The sequence below is a fragment of the Mustelus asterias genome, chromosome 4, assembly GCF_964213995.1.
Source record: "Mustelus asterias chromosome 4, sMusAst1.hap1.1, whole genome shotgun sequence".
Taxonomy (NCBI): domain Eukaryota; kingdom Metazoa; phylum Chordata; class Chondrichthyes; order Carcharhiniformes; family Triakidae; genus Mustelus; species Mustelus asterias.
In genome coordinates, this window is record NC_135804.1 from 28,343,221 (window position 1) to 28,361,605 (window position 18,385).

The 18,385-nt window shown below is 42.1% G+C and overlaps 1 protein-coding gene across 1 annotated transcript in view; it reads left to right on the plus strand.

Annotated features, from left to right (window-relative positions):
- The window catches only part of LOC144492577 (thyrotropin-releasing hormone receptor-like), a 52,103-nt gene extending 46,414 nt beyond the window's left edge, over positions 1–5,689 (plus strand). The window contains exon 3 of the mRNA XM_078210732.1: positions 289–5,689. Within this exon, the coding sequence (XP_078066858.1) occupies positions 289–711 (423 nt within the window). The 3' untranslated portion in view covers positions 712–5,689. The remainder of the gene's footprint in view (positions 1–288) is intronic.
- Positions 5,690–18,385: the final 12,696 nt, after the last annotated feature.

Here is an 18,385-nt window from a genome sequence, read left to right on the forward strand (position 1 = left end):
AGTCTTGTACATTGAATGCTGGTCTGGGATAGTTAGATAAAATGATGGAAAGCAGATTAATTAATGCTAGTGGTTGGAAAATAACTTCACTTTTCAATACATCTTCCAGTTTTCAAATGACAAAGGTGCATCCAAATCATGTTTGCAACAGCTCACTTTCAAAGGAAGTTCATGAAATTTGTCACCAAATTGTGTCTAAGATTTGCAAGAAACTTCCTGAAGCAAAGTACATTTTATTCAAGATAACCTAAAAGGCTGTTCACAATGTATGGATTTGATTCCTTGCAGGTCACTAAGATGCTGGCAGTGGTGGTTATTCTGTTTGCTTTGCTCTGGATGCCTTACAGAACAATAGTGGTGGTCAACTCCTTCATAGACAAGCAGTATGAAAATGCCTGGTTCCTTTTATTCTGCAGACTGTGTGTGTACGCTAACAGTGCTATCAACCCTGTCATTTACAATCTAATGTCCCAGAAATTCAGATCTGCTTTCAAAAAACTGTGCAACTGTAGCCGAGACGACACTCAGCCGCGTTCCTTGTACACAACTCCCCTTAAGTACAGTGTAGTGCGAGCTCCAATCAGTGGGAGCCCTGAAGTCAACGGCAAGACACAAGGTGATAAACAGACACAGCGGGAGGAAGCTTCCAACATCAAAACGGAAGAATGTAAATCTACAGCTAAAGGCCAGATGTACTTTAGTGTTGTTTAAAATACGACCTTTATCTAAGATAATTTGAATCAAAGTAGAAGAGTAAAATAGAGAAAGTTTCTCTGGCTATGAATCGAAGATTATGTAAAACATTTAGACGACATAAGTAATGCCCAGGAAAGCATGTTGAGCATACCACTGGGACTGTTCTCCATAGTTACAAATCATCTGAAACAATTTCAATTTCTGACTGTGATTGCAATGCTCTGCTTGAAGCTACAACAACCTTGCCCTGAAAATCTGCAGTCCCTTTGCTTACAGTGTCAGCCGATGGGGACCCTCTGCTCCTGATCCTGCTCATCATTCTGGGCTCAGTAATAATATATCCTGTCTGGTGTCTGCACCCATTAGGAACAAATCTCGGTACAGTGTAGGTTGGAGATGTTCAACTGCTTTCAGAACAGGAGCGGTGCTGTCCACAAACGGGCATACGTTTCCAATCGAACTCCTTTCAGAAAGGGTCCCATGGTTCAGAATTTCAGGAAGTCCAGGTTGCGTCTTTTTCCCCAGTCACTGTCCTGCGGGCAGGCCCTGACACACCTTCTCACTGGGTGCACTGGCTTGCTGGAGGATTATCAGCCCAGGGATGGGGAAACACCTAATCTAAAAGTTCCCCAACCCTTGGTTACACCTCCTTTGATGCAGACAATGGCCTTGACCCAGGCAGCCCCAATGAAGTGGGAAGGGTGGGCTTGGACACAGGATTTTGGTGTTTACTTCACACATGCGGCCCCCACCTTAAAGCAAGAAGTTCCACTCTTGTCCACCCCACCCCCCCCTTCCACCTCCCCCTCTTCCCCCAAGGGCCTCGGGCCTCATTTCAGTAATTGAGCTCCAGCTGGTGGTGCCTCAGTTGGAGCTCGCTCAGTTCGGGAAAATAATTTTGGGCTTTGTGGGTGCAGCCCTTGGCGGGGCCCGCAGGAGTTTATGGGCGCAGGTGGGTGGGCGATAGAAGTAGCAGCTGTCAGCAACCAGCTGCAGTGCTGCACATGAATCTTCTTAAGAAATGGAAGATGCCTTTTAACACCACAACCACGCACAGAAAACCTCCTGTATTCAGGGCAGCTGAATCTCCACAAGGGCCAGAAAGCATATACAAGGCTAGCATGTTATTTTTAGGCATCCTTAGGGCCCAGGCCATTGCCCTTTAAAATGGCCATTTTGGCCACCACTTTCCATCCAATTTCTACCCCAATGACCACATTACACAGTTTTTTTTATGATGGAATATACACTGTGAGGGAAAGTATTTTCAATTTACTCGATAGAGAATAAAGCTAACTTTATAGCTGCGGAGCCAATTGGTCGGGGGCATAGATTGTACAAATAGATAGAAGCTCAATCTAAAATGGGCTGCATTTTACAACAAAGATACAATAAACTGCATTGGTCTCACTCAAGCTCCAATTTTCACCTTAATTGGCCCATGGTTGTATTTTGCAGTCGCTTCCTTGACAGTGTTGCCGCTGACACATTTGAAAATGAAGAAATGGATGCAGACCCTCATCTAGAATAGATAGAGGCTGGAATTCTCCAATCTCGTACGCCCCACCACTGCTGCCAGCGAGAATGGAGAATTTGGTGCTCAGCCAAATCTCCGTTCACTGCAGCAGGACCACAACTGGGGGTGAGGTCGGAGAATCCGCCCCAGAGCGCAGGGGTGCGACACAGATTTGACCTGTGTCCTCGACTGCCTCTCTGTCACAAACATTCCGCTATAGGGAGTGGGGGAGCATTTTCTCCAGCAATTTATCTAGAGGGGAACAATTATCTGCGGGAAACATGCATTCACTTTAGATTGGCTTCAATGGAGGCCTAGGATATCTCATGGCAAGTGCATGAAAATAGAACCTGAGGACATTTTTTTTTAAAGAGCTTCTAAACTCTTCAATAAAAAGCACATTTAATTTTAGTTTAAATATATTTCTCTTTGGATCCATATTAGAATATATTATTTTTTCATTCTTTGGAACTGGACATTGCTGCCAAGGCCAGCATTTGTTGTCCATCTCTGATTGCCCTTGAATGGCTTGGTTGGCCATTTCAGAATACAGTGAAAAGTCAGCCACAATGCCCTGTGGGTCTGGACTCAGCTGTAGGCCAGACCAGGTAACAATTTTCTCCCAAATCAGATGAGTTTTTACAACAGTTGATGAGGATTGCCAGGGTCACCATTACCAAAACACCCAATTCCACAGATTTGATTCATTGGATTTAAATTCCAGCAGTTGTCATTGGAGTTTGAATCTGTGTCCACAGCACATCAGTCTGGGTCCCTGGATTACTAGTCCAGTGACATTCCCACAACACCACCATCTCCCTACACATCGCTCCATTTGGAATTGTAGCCCAATTAAAAAAATAGATGATTTCAGAAAAAGGATTGAAGTTCATTCTGGATTCAAAAATGATTAAGATTTTGAGATCATGCTTCATCTTCTAATTTGGGAAACACCTGTTTTCTTGGTATCTTGTGGCTCTTTTCCTGAGCTTCTCTTCCAGGGTGGCACAGTGATTAGGACTGCTGCCTCACAGCGCCAGGGATACGGGTTCGATCCCCAGTTTGGGTCACTGTCTGTGTGGAGTTTGCACTTTCTCCCAGTGTCCGCGTGGGTTTCCTCCGGGTGCCCCGGTTTCCTCCCACAATCCAAAGATGTGTGGGTTTGGTGGATTGGCTATGCTAAATTGCCCCTTAATGTCAGGAGGATTAACAGAATAAATGCAAGGGTTATGGGGATAGTGCCTGGGTGGGATTATGGTCAGTGCAGATTCCATGGGCCGAATGGCCTCCTTCTGCACTGTAGGATTGTATGATTCTAATTGTTGGTACCATGTGCATGCTCTCTGTTACTGTAATCTATCTTACTTTGTTCGTGTACCAAAACCCAAGTTTAATTTTAACTGTTTGATTTTTACTCTATTACTATAGCATGTTAAATGTACCTGTGTATATATTCTGTATACTTTATCCTGTATTGACAGACATATCTCAGATACCAATTTGTTTGGGTGCATGTTACTTGCTCAATAAAGTCCTTCCTTATTATTTAAATACAGACACTTTGATAGTTGATACAATGATACTTACATATTTCAGTGGTGTTAATTGTTAAAAAGATTAAATAACCTTATAAATAATGCAAGGTTCATGTTTGCAACGGTGTAACAATGTGCCAGAATATATTCATACAAGTGAGGTATTAAACTCATTATCAGCTCAGTGACTTGCGTGCATGCATTCTGACAGAGAAATTGGACAGTATCACAATGTTAAATGGTGTTGGTTATGAAACTGTTTAATGTAAATTATAGATAAGCAATTTTTGATATGCAATATAACATCTTAATGCATGAGAAATTTCTACAGTTTGTTTGCCCGATAATGTAGTGTTTAAAGCACTGCCGTTATGGTGTTGTAATTTCCGAGTCCAGGCTGGGTCTGTCAATTTTCTGTCAATTTAACACAGACTGGCTTTAGCCTATGTCTGTAGCTCTTTCAGTTACCAACTGAAGGAGGAAGTATAATGTAATGTTTAAGGTGGTGACATGATACTGCTGTGATTACTCCAGTCTAGGCTGCATCTAGCAGTTTAACATGGAACAGCATTGGCACTATGGTGGCTGCTTTCACCAGCTGAAGTTGGAAGATTAAGAGGATGCTGCATATATATTTCTGCATGGCAGGATAGCATAAATAACTTTTGCATAATTAAACAGCTTAGTAAAACAACAGGCATTTATTTAATTTATTTATCTCCTAACGGAATCGGCAAGTGAGCAGGCTATGAATCCGAAACCATACTGTTAACAATTAACTTTGGTGACATTGAACGGTTTGAAAATACATTCTGTGAAAGATGCTGAGGGGTTTTAGTCTTGTGCTTTCATTTTCTTTTCACTAAAGGCCTCTTGCTCGTACGTGCTTCCTGTCAGCCAGATAAGCAGGCAGGCTTCTCGGCCTTTTGGCTAAGATCAAGGATCGGATCAAGCCCAGGCTGGGGGTGCAGTACCTTAGCTTGTCAGCTTGGATTTTGTTTGTCTCTCTTGTGGGGACCATGAACTGGATTCAATTGAAACTTGACTTTGCTTTTCCCAAGCAAGGGATGGATTTGGATTTGCCCGCTCCCCTCTGAGCATTTGTAACTTTAAGGCTGGAGTGGAAAATTTGAAAAACAAATCCAGACAGTCCAATCTCCCGCATCCACTTCCCAGTGATTTTAGGTCACTGGTTACAAGTCAAGTGAGCATCTTGCTTATTGCTCCATGTGACTCAGAATGTTACTGCTTTAAGAGGCAGTTGAGCTGGTGAGATGCTGAAAACTGCTTGGCACAAATGAATGTTGACTGTTCCCAAACTGAAGCTAATACCATTATCAATAAATTTATGGACTATCCAATTAATTACATATTTTTCAATTTGATCTAGAAGCAGCCTAGACACAAAAACGTTGGGGGGGGAATATTCCCGTCACGTCTGCCACGGGAATTGTAGCGGGCGGCGAGGGGACGGGATGGTGGACCATGCAATCAATGGTCTGTTGGCCCCAGGTGGGATTTTCCGGTTTTAGGGTGAGCACGGCTGGAAAATCCTGCCCGTTGGTGGAACAATAGTCACACATGAGTTAACTGCAGTGGGATTTTGCAGTTGTTACACGTACACAATTTTAAAAAATGAATTTTGCATAATTTGCATCAAATTTGCTTGTATCTTAGATTTGAGCCTGTAAACTGATGTTAATTATATAAATGAGAAATGTTACATTGCTGGCACACTCTCAGCTTGCTGTAGCGTTTGGCAGAATTAGCAGCTGTTTTGACCAGATGTATTGTTTGGTACAAATGTGTCCCTGATTTCTAAATGATTTTTATTGTATTACTGTAGTATACGGTATAATGTAATATGAATGTCATGTTGAATATTGAAACTGGGATATCAATATGTTACTTTGGCTTGAAAAAATAAAAATGAAAACATGCACTTTTTGTTTGTCGTGATAATTCTAAATGACTTCCATTCCCATTCTTTTCAACAATGGCAATGTAGAGTTCTACACTTGGTTTCTACATCCATTGCTTAGCTTGAACAGATTTCCAACTCCTTACACCGTCTTATCACACCTGCTCCAAGAAAGAAAGACTTGCATTGATATAGCGCCTTTCACAAGCTTAGGATGTTCAAAAACACAACACAGCTAATGGCATATCGGTGTAGTTACTGTTGGAATATAGAAAATGAGGCAGTCAAATTGCAGACAACAAATTTCTACCTGTCTCCATCCAGGCAGTGCCAGCTGGTGGGATCTTCATGTATGGGAGGCAGCGATGGACTCAAGTTAAGGTAGTAGGCCGGAGGTGCAGAAGGAGGTGTACTGATAACAAAGTGGTCAAGTTAAAAAGCCCACGTTCATTCGCTGATACATTTGTCCAGTTCTGTAAATGAGTGCAAAGCCTTCCTCACTCTACACCGCTCAGCCCCTCAAACCTTCATACCCAACCCTTTTCACCCTTTCACCCACTCACTCTCTTCACTCCTTCACCCCAATCTCCCCGTATCCACTTTATAATGGTAACTCACAAGCTCTATAATAACTTTTGGTGGTCTTTGAAAAGGTCATGAATGTGTTAAAGCAAACAAACAACACTTGAATCAGCACTTAAAAACCATTATCCTCTTAGGAGCTCATAAATCTAACAAAATAAACACACTCCCCTGGATAGCTGTATAAACAAACCTTGCAGTGCAGAATCCAATAATGTGTTTGAAGGCAGGAAAAATCTCAGACATTGTTAAAACTTTGAAATAGCAAAATAGATGACTGAGATGCTCTTTAAAGAATGACTGAAAACCCTGGGAAAAGTTTCAGCAATTAGCTATTGATTTCACATTGGGCTACGCTTTCTGTATTGTACAATGCATAATCATGCCAAATCCAGTGGACAAATTCGAATGCAGCTGAAGACTCTATCTGCCTCATTTATGGTTCACATCAGCACTCAGCAGATGCAATTTAGAAAAGTTTCCAAAACATGGCTGCTTCCATGAAAGCCGCAGAAGTTCTGAAATGCTCATTGGCGGAATGGTGCCAGCAACTTTGAAACAGCAACCCGCCCACCCCCTTTCCTGCAACACTAAAAATACAGTAAGAAGTCTCACAGCACCAGGTTAAAGTCCAACAGGTTTATTTGGTAGCAAATACCATAAGCTTTCGGAGCACTGCTCCTTCGTCAGATGGAGTGGAAATGTGCTCTCAAACAGTGCACAGACACAGAAATCAAGTTACAGAATACTAATTAGAATGCAAATCTCTACAGCCAGCCAGGTCTTAAAGGTACAGACAATGTGGGTGGAGGGAGCATTCAACACAGGTTAAAGAGATGTGTATTGTCTCCAGACAGAACAGCTAGTGAGATTCTGCAAGACCAAGGGCAAGCTGTGGGGGTTACTGATAATGTGACATAAATCCAACATCCCGGTTTAGGCCGTCCTCATGTGTGCGGAACTTGGCTATCAGTTTCTGCTCAGCGACTCTGCGCTGTCGTGTGTCATGAAGGCCGCCTTGGAGAACGCTTACCTGAAGATCCAGGGCTGAATGCCCGTGACTGCTGAAGTGCTCCCCCACATCAACACTAAAAATAGCCAGAGATGGAAATGTGGGGGGGAGTGAACTTCCACATGCGTGCTCCAGTGCTATATTTTTCTCCCACCTCACACTGTGTAGTGAAAAATCCAGTCCACAATTCCTATCCTTCATCAAAGAATTATTGAATCCCGACAGTGCAGAAAGAGGCCATTCGGCCCATCGAGTCTGCACCGACCACAATCAATATCCTTCAAAATCTAAAAGCAGCTATGTTTTGGCAGAGCAAGTTGCATTCCGACTAATGGCTAACAGTGAATTCACTGCGACAACAGTATGAAGAGAAAGTCTCAAATCGTAAGCCACTGAACTCACCGACTGCTGTTGTTTTCACTGTACAGATGTATACCAAAAAGCATGAGAACAGTTAAAGAATGGAGAATGACTTTGCAAATTAGTGCATTAAGAATTATCACAAATATAATGTTTTGATGATAATCATCTGTCCCCCCAGAACAAAAGAAGACTATCAATAATCACTAATTTAATAGAATCCTATAGGATGGTTTAAGTAAATGACTTCACTCGAACCAACACATTCCATGCTACACTTCAGGCAGGAACCTTCTGACCTGAGGCTGATGGTCACAATAACTCAATGTCACTTTCATTCTCAGCATAGATATTTCATTTGATGGAGGTAAATGTCTACTTGGAAATTACTTTGTGGCTTTTCTTTTGTCCCTTGAACTTTAATCTTTTTAATTCCCCTCCTCAGGCTAAATGGGAATAAATTCTGTTCAGTACCCTGATTGGTATTTGAGTAATTCCTTGTCTAATCCAGGGTTGAAATACAAGAACAGCATTAAGGCAACAAGAAAATAATAGTTCTGACAAAATAAACCTGCTTTGAGACTATAAATAGCTGGAGCATTGGATATTTAATATCTTTTGTAATGTAATAATGAACAGATAAGATTTCATGTCTGGTGCAGGGAAAAGATCATAAATCACTATGTGCAAATAACAGTGTTGAAAGAAGTCAGTGGAGGTTCAGTGGCATGGTGGCAGTGTTCCTAATTCTGGGTTCAAATCCCACCTCAGGACTTAATGTTGCTGAAGGTATATTCACTCATAGACTGATTATCAGGCTGTAGATCCTTCCAGTGCAGGTGAGAAGCTACAAGAGAGTTTCCTAACACTTTGCCAAGCATAATCATGGATCAATTCAATGGAAGTCCATGGTTGCCAATGCCCTCTTAGGGCATGGATCCTAAAGGAGGAGGCAAAGATGTCAGCACCTTAGCGAGAATGCTAAGATGCATTCTTTTGTTTGGCAAGGACAAAGTAACAGAAAAACCATACTTCATTTCACCAAATTGACCTCAAGTACAAGTGACATAAAGGTGCATTATTCAGTTAACATGAATATGCCGAGTGCTTGCAGCAAATATAAGCAGGTTTGCCAAATCATCTGTCGTTAGAGAAGATAAACAAGCATTATTCACTATTCCCATTGCAACAGCGTACATTAAAAAAAAATCATCTAAACTTAGAAAAAAATACAAGTGATCAGAGATAATTAAGCCGATGGGAATTTGGAGGCCACATGAAATGGCAAAATCAGGGAGATAGCTGTGAATGAGAGTGAGAGAGTTTATGTGGAAGGAGGATAGGATGTCAGTGAACCCAGAGGAAAGAGGACAAGCTGAGTAAAGAATGAGGTTGAAATAAAAGAGGATGGCTGGGATTCTGTGCTGTCGTGCGCCCCACTATCACTGTCAGCGAGAACGGAGAATTCGGCACTCAGCCAAATTCCATTCACTGCAACGGGACTGGAGAATCCCAGCTATGGACAAGGTCGGAGAATCCCAACCGATATGTCTCATGGTGCAGTGACTGAGAGAAACAAGTAGTGAAGCTATCTCAGATCTTGGCCGGAATGTTACGGCCGTTTATGTCGGCGGGACTTTTCTAACCTAAGATGTTTAGGTTGGGGGATTAGTGGGGTAAATGTGTGGCATTAAGGGGATAGGGTGGGGGGTAGGCCTGGCTAAGATTCTCTGTCGGACAGTTGATGCAGACTCGATGGGCCAAATCGCCTCTTTCTGCACTGTAGGGATTCTATGAATGTATCTGCATTGTCATTAAAACTGCCTGTTTCTACTCTTCTAATAACACCTGATTTTTGCCCCTGCCTCAGCTCTTCTGCTGCTGAAACCCACATTCATGTGTTTGCTATCTCCAAACAACTATTCAAGTGTATCCCTGGCTGGTCTCTTACATTTTACCCTTCATAACCTTTCGATCATCCAAACCACAGCTTTCCATGTCCTAATTAACACCAAATCCCATTTATCCATCACCCCTGTGTTTTCTAACTTATACTGGCTCCAGGTATAATACCTTGATCTTAAAATTCCTATCTTTGTTTTCAATTCCCTCCATGGTCTTGTCCCCCTCCCGATCTCTGTAATCTACAGCTCGCAACTCTCCAAGAAATCTGCACTTCTCTCTAATCTCTTCAGCATTGTAATTACTCCACCACTGGTGAACGGCCCTTCAGCTGCCAAGCACCTAAACTTCAAAACTTCCTCCCTTAACCTCTCCACTTCTCCATCTCACTTCCCTCTTTTAAGACGCTCCTTAAAACCTACAGCTTTGACCAAGCTTTTGATCATCTGACTTAGTAGCTCTCCAATGAAGTAAATATTATCATTTATGATTGAATCATGTGGTACAGAGGTAATGATTGAGCACCTGACACTGTGCAGACCAGCAGTAAACAAACCTGGAAACCAGTGAACCATCACACATGAATGGGCTTTTGTGCATTACAAATACTGCCGCACTATATTGTGTACAGTGAGCCAGTAACGTGCTTGGATGTTGTGGTAACACTGTACTACTGTCATTGCCTGTTATGCGTTATCCTTTCTATTTTATGGAATATTTCATTCCTTTGAGATTCACCATCTGAAGAAGCCAAACATTTTGCGAGATCTCATGTTATTTTCTGCAGCCCATTTGATAGTCTGTGAGGTCGTGATCGTTGCATAATAAAACTTAAATAAAATCAGCAGCTGAGGGTTAAAAGGACAACGCATCTATATGAAATACAAGAGGTATTATATTTGATTTGATCTGATTTATTATTGTCACATGTATTGGGATACAGTGAAAAGTATTGTTTCTTGCATTATACAGACAAAGCATATCGTAGATAGAGTACATAGGGGAGAAGGAAAGGAGAGGATACAAAATGTAGTGTTACAAACATAGCTAGGGTGTAGGGAAAGATCAACTTAATATAAGGTAGGTCCATTCAAAAGTCTGATGGCAGAAGGGAAGAACCTGTTCTTGAGTCGTTTGGTACGTGACTTCAGACTTTTATACCTTTTTCCCAACGGAAGAAGGTGGAAAAGAGTATGTCTAGAGTGCATGGGGTCGTTGATTATGCTGGCTGCTTTTCCGAGGCAGTGGCAAATGTAGACAGAGTTAATGGATGGGAGGCTGGTTTGCATGATGGACTGGGCTATGTTCACAACTCTTTGTAGTTTCTTGCGGTCTTGGTCAGAGCAGGAGCGCTTGGTCAGAAAGGATGCTTTCTACGGTACATCTGTAAAAGTTGGCGAGTGTCATAGCAGACATGCCAAATTTTCTTAGCCCCCTGAGAAACAATTGAGTTCAAACAACCAACAGGCAATGGGCATCACTGGCAAAGCTAGCACCAACTGTCCATTTCTAATTACTTTTCACAAGCTGGTTATCATATTATGTGCTTATTATGGGTTCTTTATATTGCAATGATGGTGGTTCATTGATGAGATCTTGAGGCTCATTGGTCGACCTTGTCTTTTTTTCGAATCCGTTTATGGCATGTGGGCGTCATTGGCTGGGTCAATATTCATTGCCCATCCCTAAATGGCCTCCATTTCATAGGGCTTTTGAGAATCAACCACATTACTGTGGATCTGGAGTCACATGTAGGCCAGGCCAGGTAAGGACAGCAGACTTCATTCCCTAAAGGAATGAAAGTGAACCAGATGGATTTTTGACAAAAAAAAACCAATTGCTTCATGGTCATCATTAGACTTTTAATTCCAGATATTTATTGAATTCAAATTTCACCATCTGCCATGGTGGGATTTGAACCCAGGTCCCCAGATCTTACAGACTTACTAACCCAGTGACAATACCATTACGCCACTCCCTCCCCTATGTACAGTTTCAAGTATTGTCTTTTATGATATAGCTTCCACCATTCAGGCTCACTGCTTAGGGATTTCTGTTTTCTGACCATGTGACTACATACATCACACTGCGGGTGGTACCACTCTCCAGTCCCACATTAACCCTTGCTCTTATATTATAATGCATGCAGGCACACATCATCACAGTGGTGAACTACCACAGTCCATGTGATGTAGATAGACCTACAATGCTGTTAGGCATGGAATTCCAGAATTTTGACCCAACAACAGTGAAGGAACAGCAATGTATTTCCAAGTCAGAATAGTGTGTGACTTGTTGCTGAGCTGATCTCACTTAGGGTCACAGATGTCCGTTTAAGCACGAGATGGCATAGTGCCCTGCTGCCTCATGGCGCCATGGGTTCAATTCCTGGCTTGGGTCACTGTCTGTGCGGGGTCTGCACGTTCTCCTCGTGTCTGCATGGGTTTCCTCAGGGTGTTCTGGTTTCCTTCCACAGTTCGAAAGACATGCTGGTTAGGTGCACTGGCCATGCTAAATTCTCCCTCAGTGTACATGTCACATGTATTGGGATACAGTCATTTTCTGGTGACTAGGGGATCATCGAATCATAGAATCCTACAGTCCAGAAGGAGGCCATTCGGCCCATCGAGTCTGCACCGACCACAATCCCACCCAGGCTCTATCCCCATAACCCCATGCATTTACCTTAGCTAGTCACTAAGGGACAATTTAGCTGACACTAAGGGGCAATTTAGCATGGCCAATCCACTTAACCTGCACACCTTTGGACTGTGGGAGGAAACCGGAGCATCCGGAGGAAACCCACACAGACACGGGGAGAAAGTGCAAGCTACTAAAGGAATTGATCATGGGTCTCTGGCGCTGTGAGACAGCAGTGCTCACCACTGTGTCACTGTGCCACCCACGGATTTTCACAGTAACTTCATTGCAGTTATATAAGCCTACTTGTGACACTAATAAATAACTTCAGAGTCAATGTTCGTAGAGGGGTGTGGAACATTTCCTTTGGTCCCTTAAAGATTTTTGGACATAAACATGAATAACGTTTAAAATAAATATAATTCCCTTTGATTTCCTGCTTCATGCTCTTCAGCAGTTTCGCTCTATAAACTCACAATAACAATTCTCCAGAACTGGTATTATTGATCCACACTCCTATACCGCAGATATCCATTTTCTGTCTCAGCCCATCTTCTGTTTTCAAACCAGAAGATCCACGATAATCCATTTCCTTTTCTTCTGCTTTGCTGCCCACTCCTTTTACTCTTTAGTCCTTTTGTTCCTTTCAGACTTGTGTAATGAACGGGGGATGAAGCATTCAAACTGCCGAGTAAAGTATCAACAAAGATGCTGAAAAACGGAAGCCTGATAAAAGAAAGAACTTGCATTTACACATCTTTTACATCCTTTCGACGTCCCAGAGCACTTCATAACCAACAATATATTTTGCAAATGTCATCATTATTATCTTGTAGAAAAATGTTGCAGCCAATTTGCTGACAAGAAAACTCTACACAGAGCAATTACCAGATAATGTGATACGGTAGCTGTAACGTTCTTAAACGAATGAATGGTCTGACGAGAGAAATATATTCTGGAAATTGATTTTCTAAGAGTAACCAAGAGAGAGAATAGAAAAACAGCAGCTACTAAATGGTTAATTTGTAGAAGGCTTCATAAGAGAAAGAAAAATATCTGACTGGTGTAGTAGAGATTAATTCTATGAATGTGGGATTAGGTCACAATGTTAAGGGAGCTTGATCCAGCCTGTACTTTTCATGACTTTCAAGTGTTTGATTGTGGCAGTGCATGCAAAAAGCAGAAACTATTTCCTTATTCAGAAAATTATCTTTCATCATGATTAGTGACACCAACTGCAGCATCCCAAAGGACAGAAATAGGTAGCTGCAGCTATTAGAGAGGAGGCGGATAGGGTATGGCTTAGATTGTAAAATTATATGCTAATCTTATTTTTTTCATTTCTCCAAGTCCCCTCTTCAGATTCATGTGAGTTGCGACCAGAGCTTTCCACTTTGGAGCAGCTACTGAGCTAAACAAAGCCTGACTCATCTTCTGATTTTCCTGTCAGTGCTCGCAGGGGAGGCAGTTGACATCTGCACCCATTGATTATTATGCTGGGCTTGGAAATGAATTTTTTGAACTCCTATTAAATACAGCACATGAAGTCATGAGGATGTGTTAGGATTGGCAGTAAAAGGTTTTTAATACCTTGGGACATAGATAAAAATAAAAGTGCCAGTATTTCCTCTGATTTGGACTTGCACCAATTTGTAATTGTAATAGCACATTTTTGAGGCTATTTATGTTTGTATATGCAGTCGAATGGGAATAAACTAGTCTTCAGTTGGGTACGTTTGAACTCATTGTGCTGCTCATAGTCTCTTTTTTGTCCTGCAAAGATTCACAGTCTGCAACAAGGGGGATTGTAAATGTTCCTGGCTGAACAAATTTGGATTAGAGATGCTTTGAGCAAACCAATACAGGTCCTGTGTATTTTTCTTTGCTGTTTGTACACTGAAGATGGCTGCATCAACAAGCAGTATTGGGCAACTGGGGGAGTACAGCCATGGCCAAGGATCTCTTGGTGAAGCGGGACAAGAATTTCACTGCTAATAAAACCCTTGATGTCCTTGATGATCCGACTGTAAATGATGTAATGGGGGGAAAGGAAAAGGGCAGTATTTCTGACTGAAGCAGACCCATAAGTGTACAAGACGCTCAACCCAGTAAAGCCAAAAGACATGCCGCTGTCAAACATTTTGTATGATCTTCAGCGGCAAAACCTTGCCAAGCCATTGGAGATTGCATAAAGCCATCAGTTTGGAACAAGGAATCAGTTACCCAGTGAGGGCATTGAGACTTTGGCTGGAATTTTACTGCCCCGCCCGCCCTGGAATCGGGATGGGCGCTGCTCGCAGAACGGAATTCTCCGTTGGCCTCAGGCGGGATTTTACAAACTTCGCCCGAACGAGGTTGTAAAATACTGGCCTTTATGTGGCTTTGAAAAAACTGTTGGCCATTGTAATGTTGGAGAATTTCAAGAGGCAGCATTGCTGAACAGACTTGCATGCGGTTTGAAAAGTGAATGCATTGTTGGTGACATTGTCAAAATTAACTTTTGATATATCTTGCCAAACAGCAATGTCCACGGACATGTCAGAACATGACTCAACAGGAATTAGTGTTAACAATCACTAGTTGTCTACTGAAGTTAATAAGTTGCAGCTGAGTAAGCAGGATGCTCCAATGGCAGCAATTAGTAGTAGCAGAGGTACTAAAATATCCTGTTACCAGTGGTTAGATCAACACTGGGCAAAGAATTGACCATTTGTGAAGACAGAGTGGCACAGCTGAAGAAGGGTTATCTTGCCAAACCACATTGAATCACAGAATCCTACAGTGCAGAAGGAGGCCATTCGGCCCAGACGAATGTGCACCGATCACAGTCCCACCAAGACCCTATCCCCACAACCCCATGCCTTTACCCTAGCTAGTCCCTCTGACACTAAGGGTCAATTTTAGCATGGCCAATCAACCTAAGCCGCACATCTTTGGACTGCGGGAGGAAACCAGAGCACCCGGAGGAAACCCACGCAGGCACAGGGAGAACGTGCAACTCCACATAGGCAGTGATCCTAGCCAGGAATCGAACCCAGGTCCCTGGCGCTGGGCCACCATGCTGCCCCAGATTGGAAACAGAAAAAATACTGTTTGGAGGGAACAACAGTCACTGCATGCAGTTACCAAACAGTATCACATCAATGAAGAGTTGGTTGAGATCCATACGATCCAAAGCACAAGGATGTCCAGTGGAAATTCACAGGGCATCGCAGTCCAAGTAACATTGGATAGAACCCCAATAAACATACAGGCTGGCACAGAAGCCTCATTTTTTGAAGAATGAGTTGTCCGTTGATGTTGTGTTATATGGGTAGCCAGAGTTGTAATTCCTAAAAAATACAGATTCCAGTTGCTATGTGGCCTTCATGATTAACACTTAGGGATGAGTTTGACAAAGAGTCCAATGTGAAATGATCTTTGGTGGTCAATGTGAGATAAGGACATGGAAGTTAAAGTGTGTAGTGCATGTCAAGCAGTCGAAAAGAAGCCACCATCAGTAGCTTTGGAACCATGGAAATGGATAGCTGGAGCGTGGCAGAGGCTGCACATAGATTTTGCAGAATTTGAAGGAGTTATTCATTGTGATAGATTGTGAAGTAGGTTGAAGGGTTTCCAATGAATCAAAGAACAACTCAACTTGCAAAATTCTAAATATTTTGTGCAGCTTGTTTCTTGCTTATGGGTTTCCGGAGGAAATTGTGTCTCGGTTCTGTTCAGAAGAGTTTGTAAAATTTATGAGAATGAATGGGGTAAAACAAAAAGGATTTCCACTGCATCAACCTACTTCCAATGGAGCAGCAGGGTACATAGTACAAATTATTAAGCATGCTCTTGTTAAATAAATTCGAGATACAAATTGGAAGAAACACTTCATTCATTGAATGGGGAATATTTTGTTGTAACACACCTCACAGAACTACCAGCAGGATGCTAGCAGAATGGTTTCTTAGAAGACAACCTAGGATAAGATTTTCATTGTTGAAGTTACATTCAGCACAATTGGCAGAAAACTAGGCAGAGAGTCATAATGGGGATACAGTGAGTAAAAGAAGTCTGAAGTTCAACTAGAAGTTAAAGTGAAAGAGCATCTTCATAAGTGGTTGAAGTGGTAACCAGAAAGGGTCCTAAAACATGTGGTCCTCCCACCTATTTGGCCAAGATGTTTGATTGTAGAAAGGTTAGGTTTGTACGTATAGATCATGTTTTACCTTCACAGGTTCATGTACAAGGAGGGAATTGGGAGGAATCGAACGAGTCTGATGAATTCGATAGTTGAGATACAAGTAGAGTAACAATAGTTACTCCAACACCAGTTGAAACCAGTTCAGATCCAAGTCAGAATCAGACCGACATGCCTGATAAAGTTGAAAATTTAATTGAAGATCAATATTACTTTTTGTTTGAAGAAAACGTCTCCTCAGGCTCAGGCCAAATTGGGTCAAGATCCTTCCCAATTCCTGCAAGGTTAGGTCAAGAAAGGGGGTATCCTCTTAGGAATCAGAAACTAGTGATCAAGTTGGATTTGTAAATAAATAAGAAGCAAGAAATATGTGCAAGTTGTATGGAATTTGAATTTTGTGTAACTTTTTCATTAAGAAGGGTGGAGGGTAATGGTTCTCTTTTGTGGTGACTTGTGTATGTATATAGAGTTAAACTGGAATAACCTAATTTTCAGTTGGGTACTTTTGAACGCCATCTGCTGCACGCAGTCTCTTTTCTGACCTGCAAAGTTCTCACAGTAATTTTACTTCTGAATCAAGCCTAACGGACTTGTCTCACATAATGAGCAAATCTGTTGTGCATCTGGCTTTCCCTGAGCATTGACCCTAAAGTATGTAACTCTCACGTACTCACCAATATGTTAGAAAAATATGCTGTTCTGCAGTAACCTTTATTAATTAGCAATTATTCATCGCGTGGAATAACTTACTAGCTGTTAGGTGTGCTAGAGACAATACAGTAGATGACTCACGAGCACTGCAGTGACTAATTACAGTGAAGGGAAGATGTAACCTTTCATTTACAGAGTAACAGGCCAACTCCAGTAATGGCTGAAATGTCTACCAGAATGACATGCCATTTTGCCTGTTGTGAAATGTGTCACCTTTTTGGCAATTGACAGAGAAAAGCATTTAGAAAACTAAAAAGATGTATATTTAATTGCCACATTTTTGTTTTGGCGGAAGCTGGTTTTAATTATTACAATGCACTTTAGTGACTTTTCACAATTTCCCCTTTTTGAGTACAAGGCCTTTTCGGCTTTATAAATGTCACATCTAGTGGGACACTTTACATCATTTGAATGACAGGTTTTTGTACAAAATTCTACTCAGAAGCCAACTTTTGTTTTCATTCTCGTGAAAGATCATTGACTAGAAATGTTGAACTAGAGTTTTCCTCAGGTTTAGGATCTTGGTATCGGGGCCAAATGAGAATCCCGAGCCCACACTCACCTGGCAGTGAAACCAGCAAAGTAACCTTCCTGAAGGCAACCCCTTAATTGGCCAACACCACAGCTGGCATCCAATTAAGCATGGTGGACATGCTCTTGATGTTCTCAACCAACCAGAGGGCCATCACCTAGGTAGCCCCACCAGGAGAGATGGGCACGGGTGAAGCAGGTAGGAGGAGATCACAAAGAACCAGCAACATGGAGATTCACTCAGAGAATGAAAATTTAAATGGAAACTTGAGAAGGGCCAAGTCAGTGGGTCCCTCAGAGAGGAGATGAAACCCCTCCATGGAAGCGTTGTGTACAGTATTGGTTTCCTTATTTAAAGAAGGATGTAAATACATTGGAATCAGTTCAGAGGAGGTTTATAGGACTAATACCTGGAATGGGTGTGTGGTCTTATGAGGGAAGGTTGCACAGGCCAGTCTTGTATCCACTGGAATTTAGAAGTATAAGAGGCAACTTGATTGAAACATACAAGCTACTGAGAGGACTTGACGGTGTGGACGTGGAAAGGATAAAGTTTAAAGTTTATTTATTAGTCACAAGTAGGCTTATATTCACACTGCAATGCTGTGACGGTGAAAATCCCCGAGTCGCCACACTCAGGCGCCTTTTCAGGTACACTGAGGGAGAATTTAGCACGGCCAATGCACCTAACCTGCACGTCTTTCAGACTATGGGAGGAAACCGGAGCACCCGGAGGAAATTCATATGCAGACTAGGGGAGAACATGCAGCCTCTGCACAGACAGTGACCCAAGCTG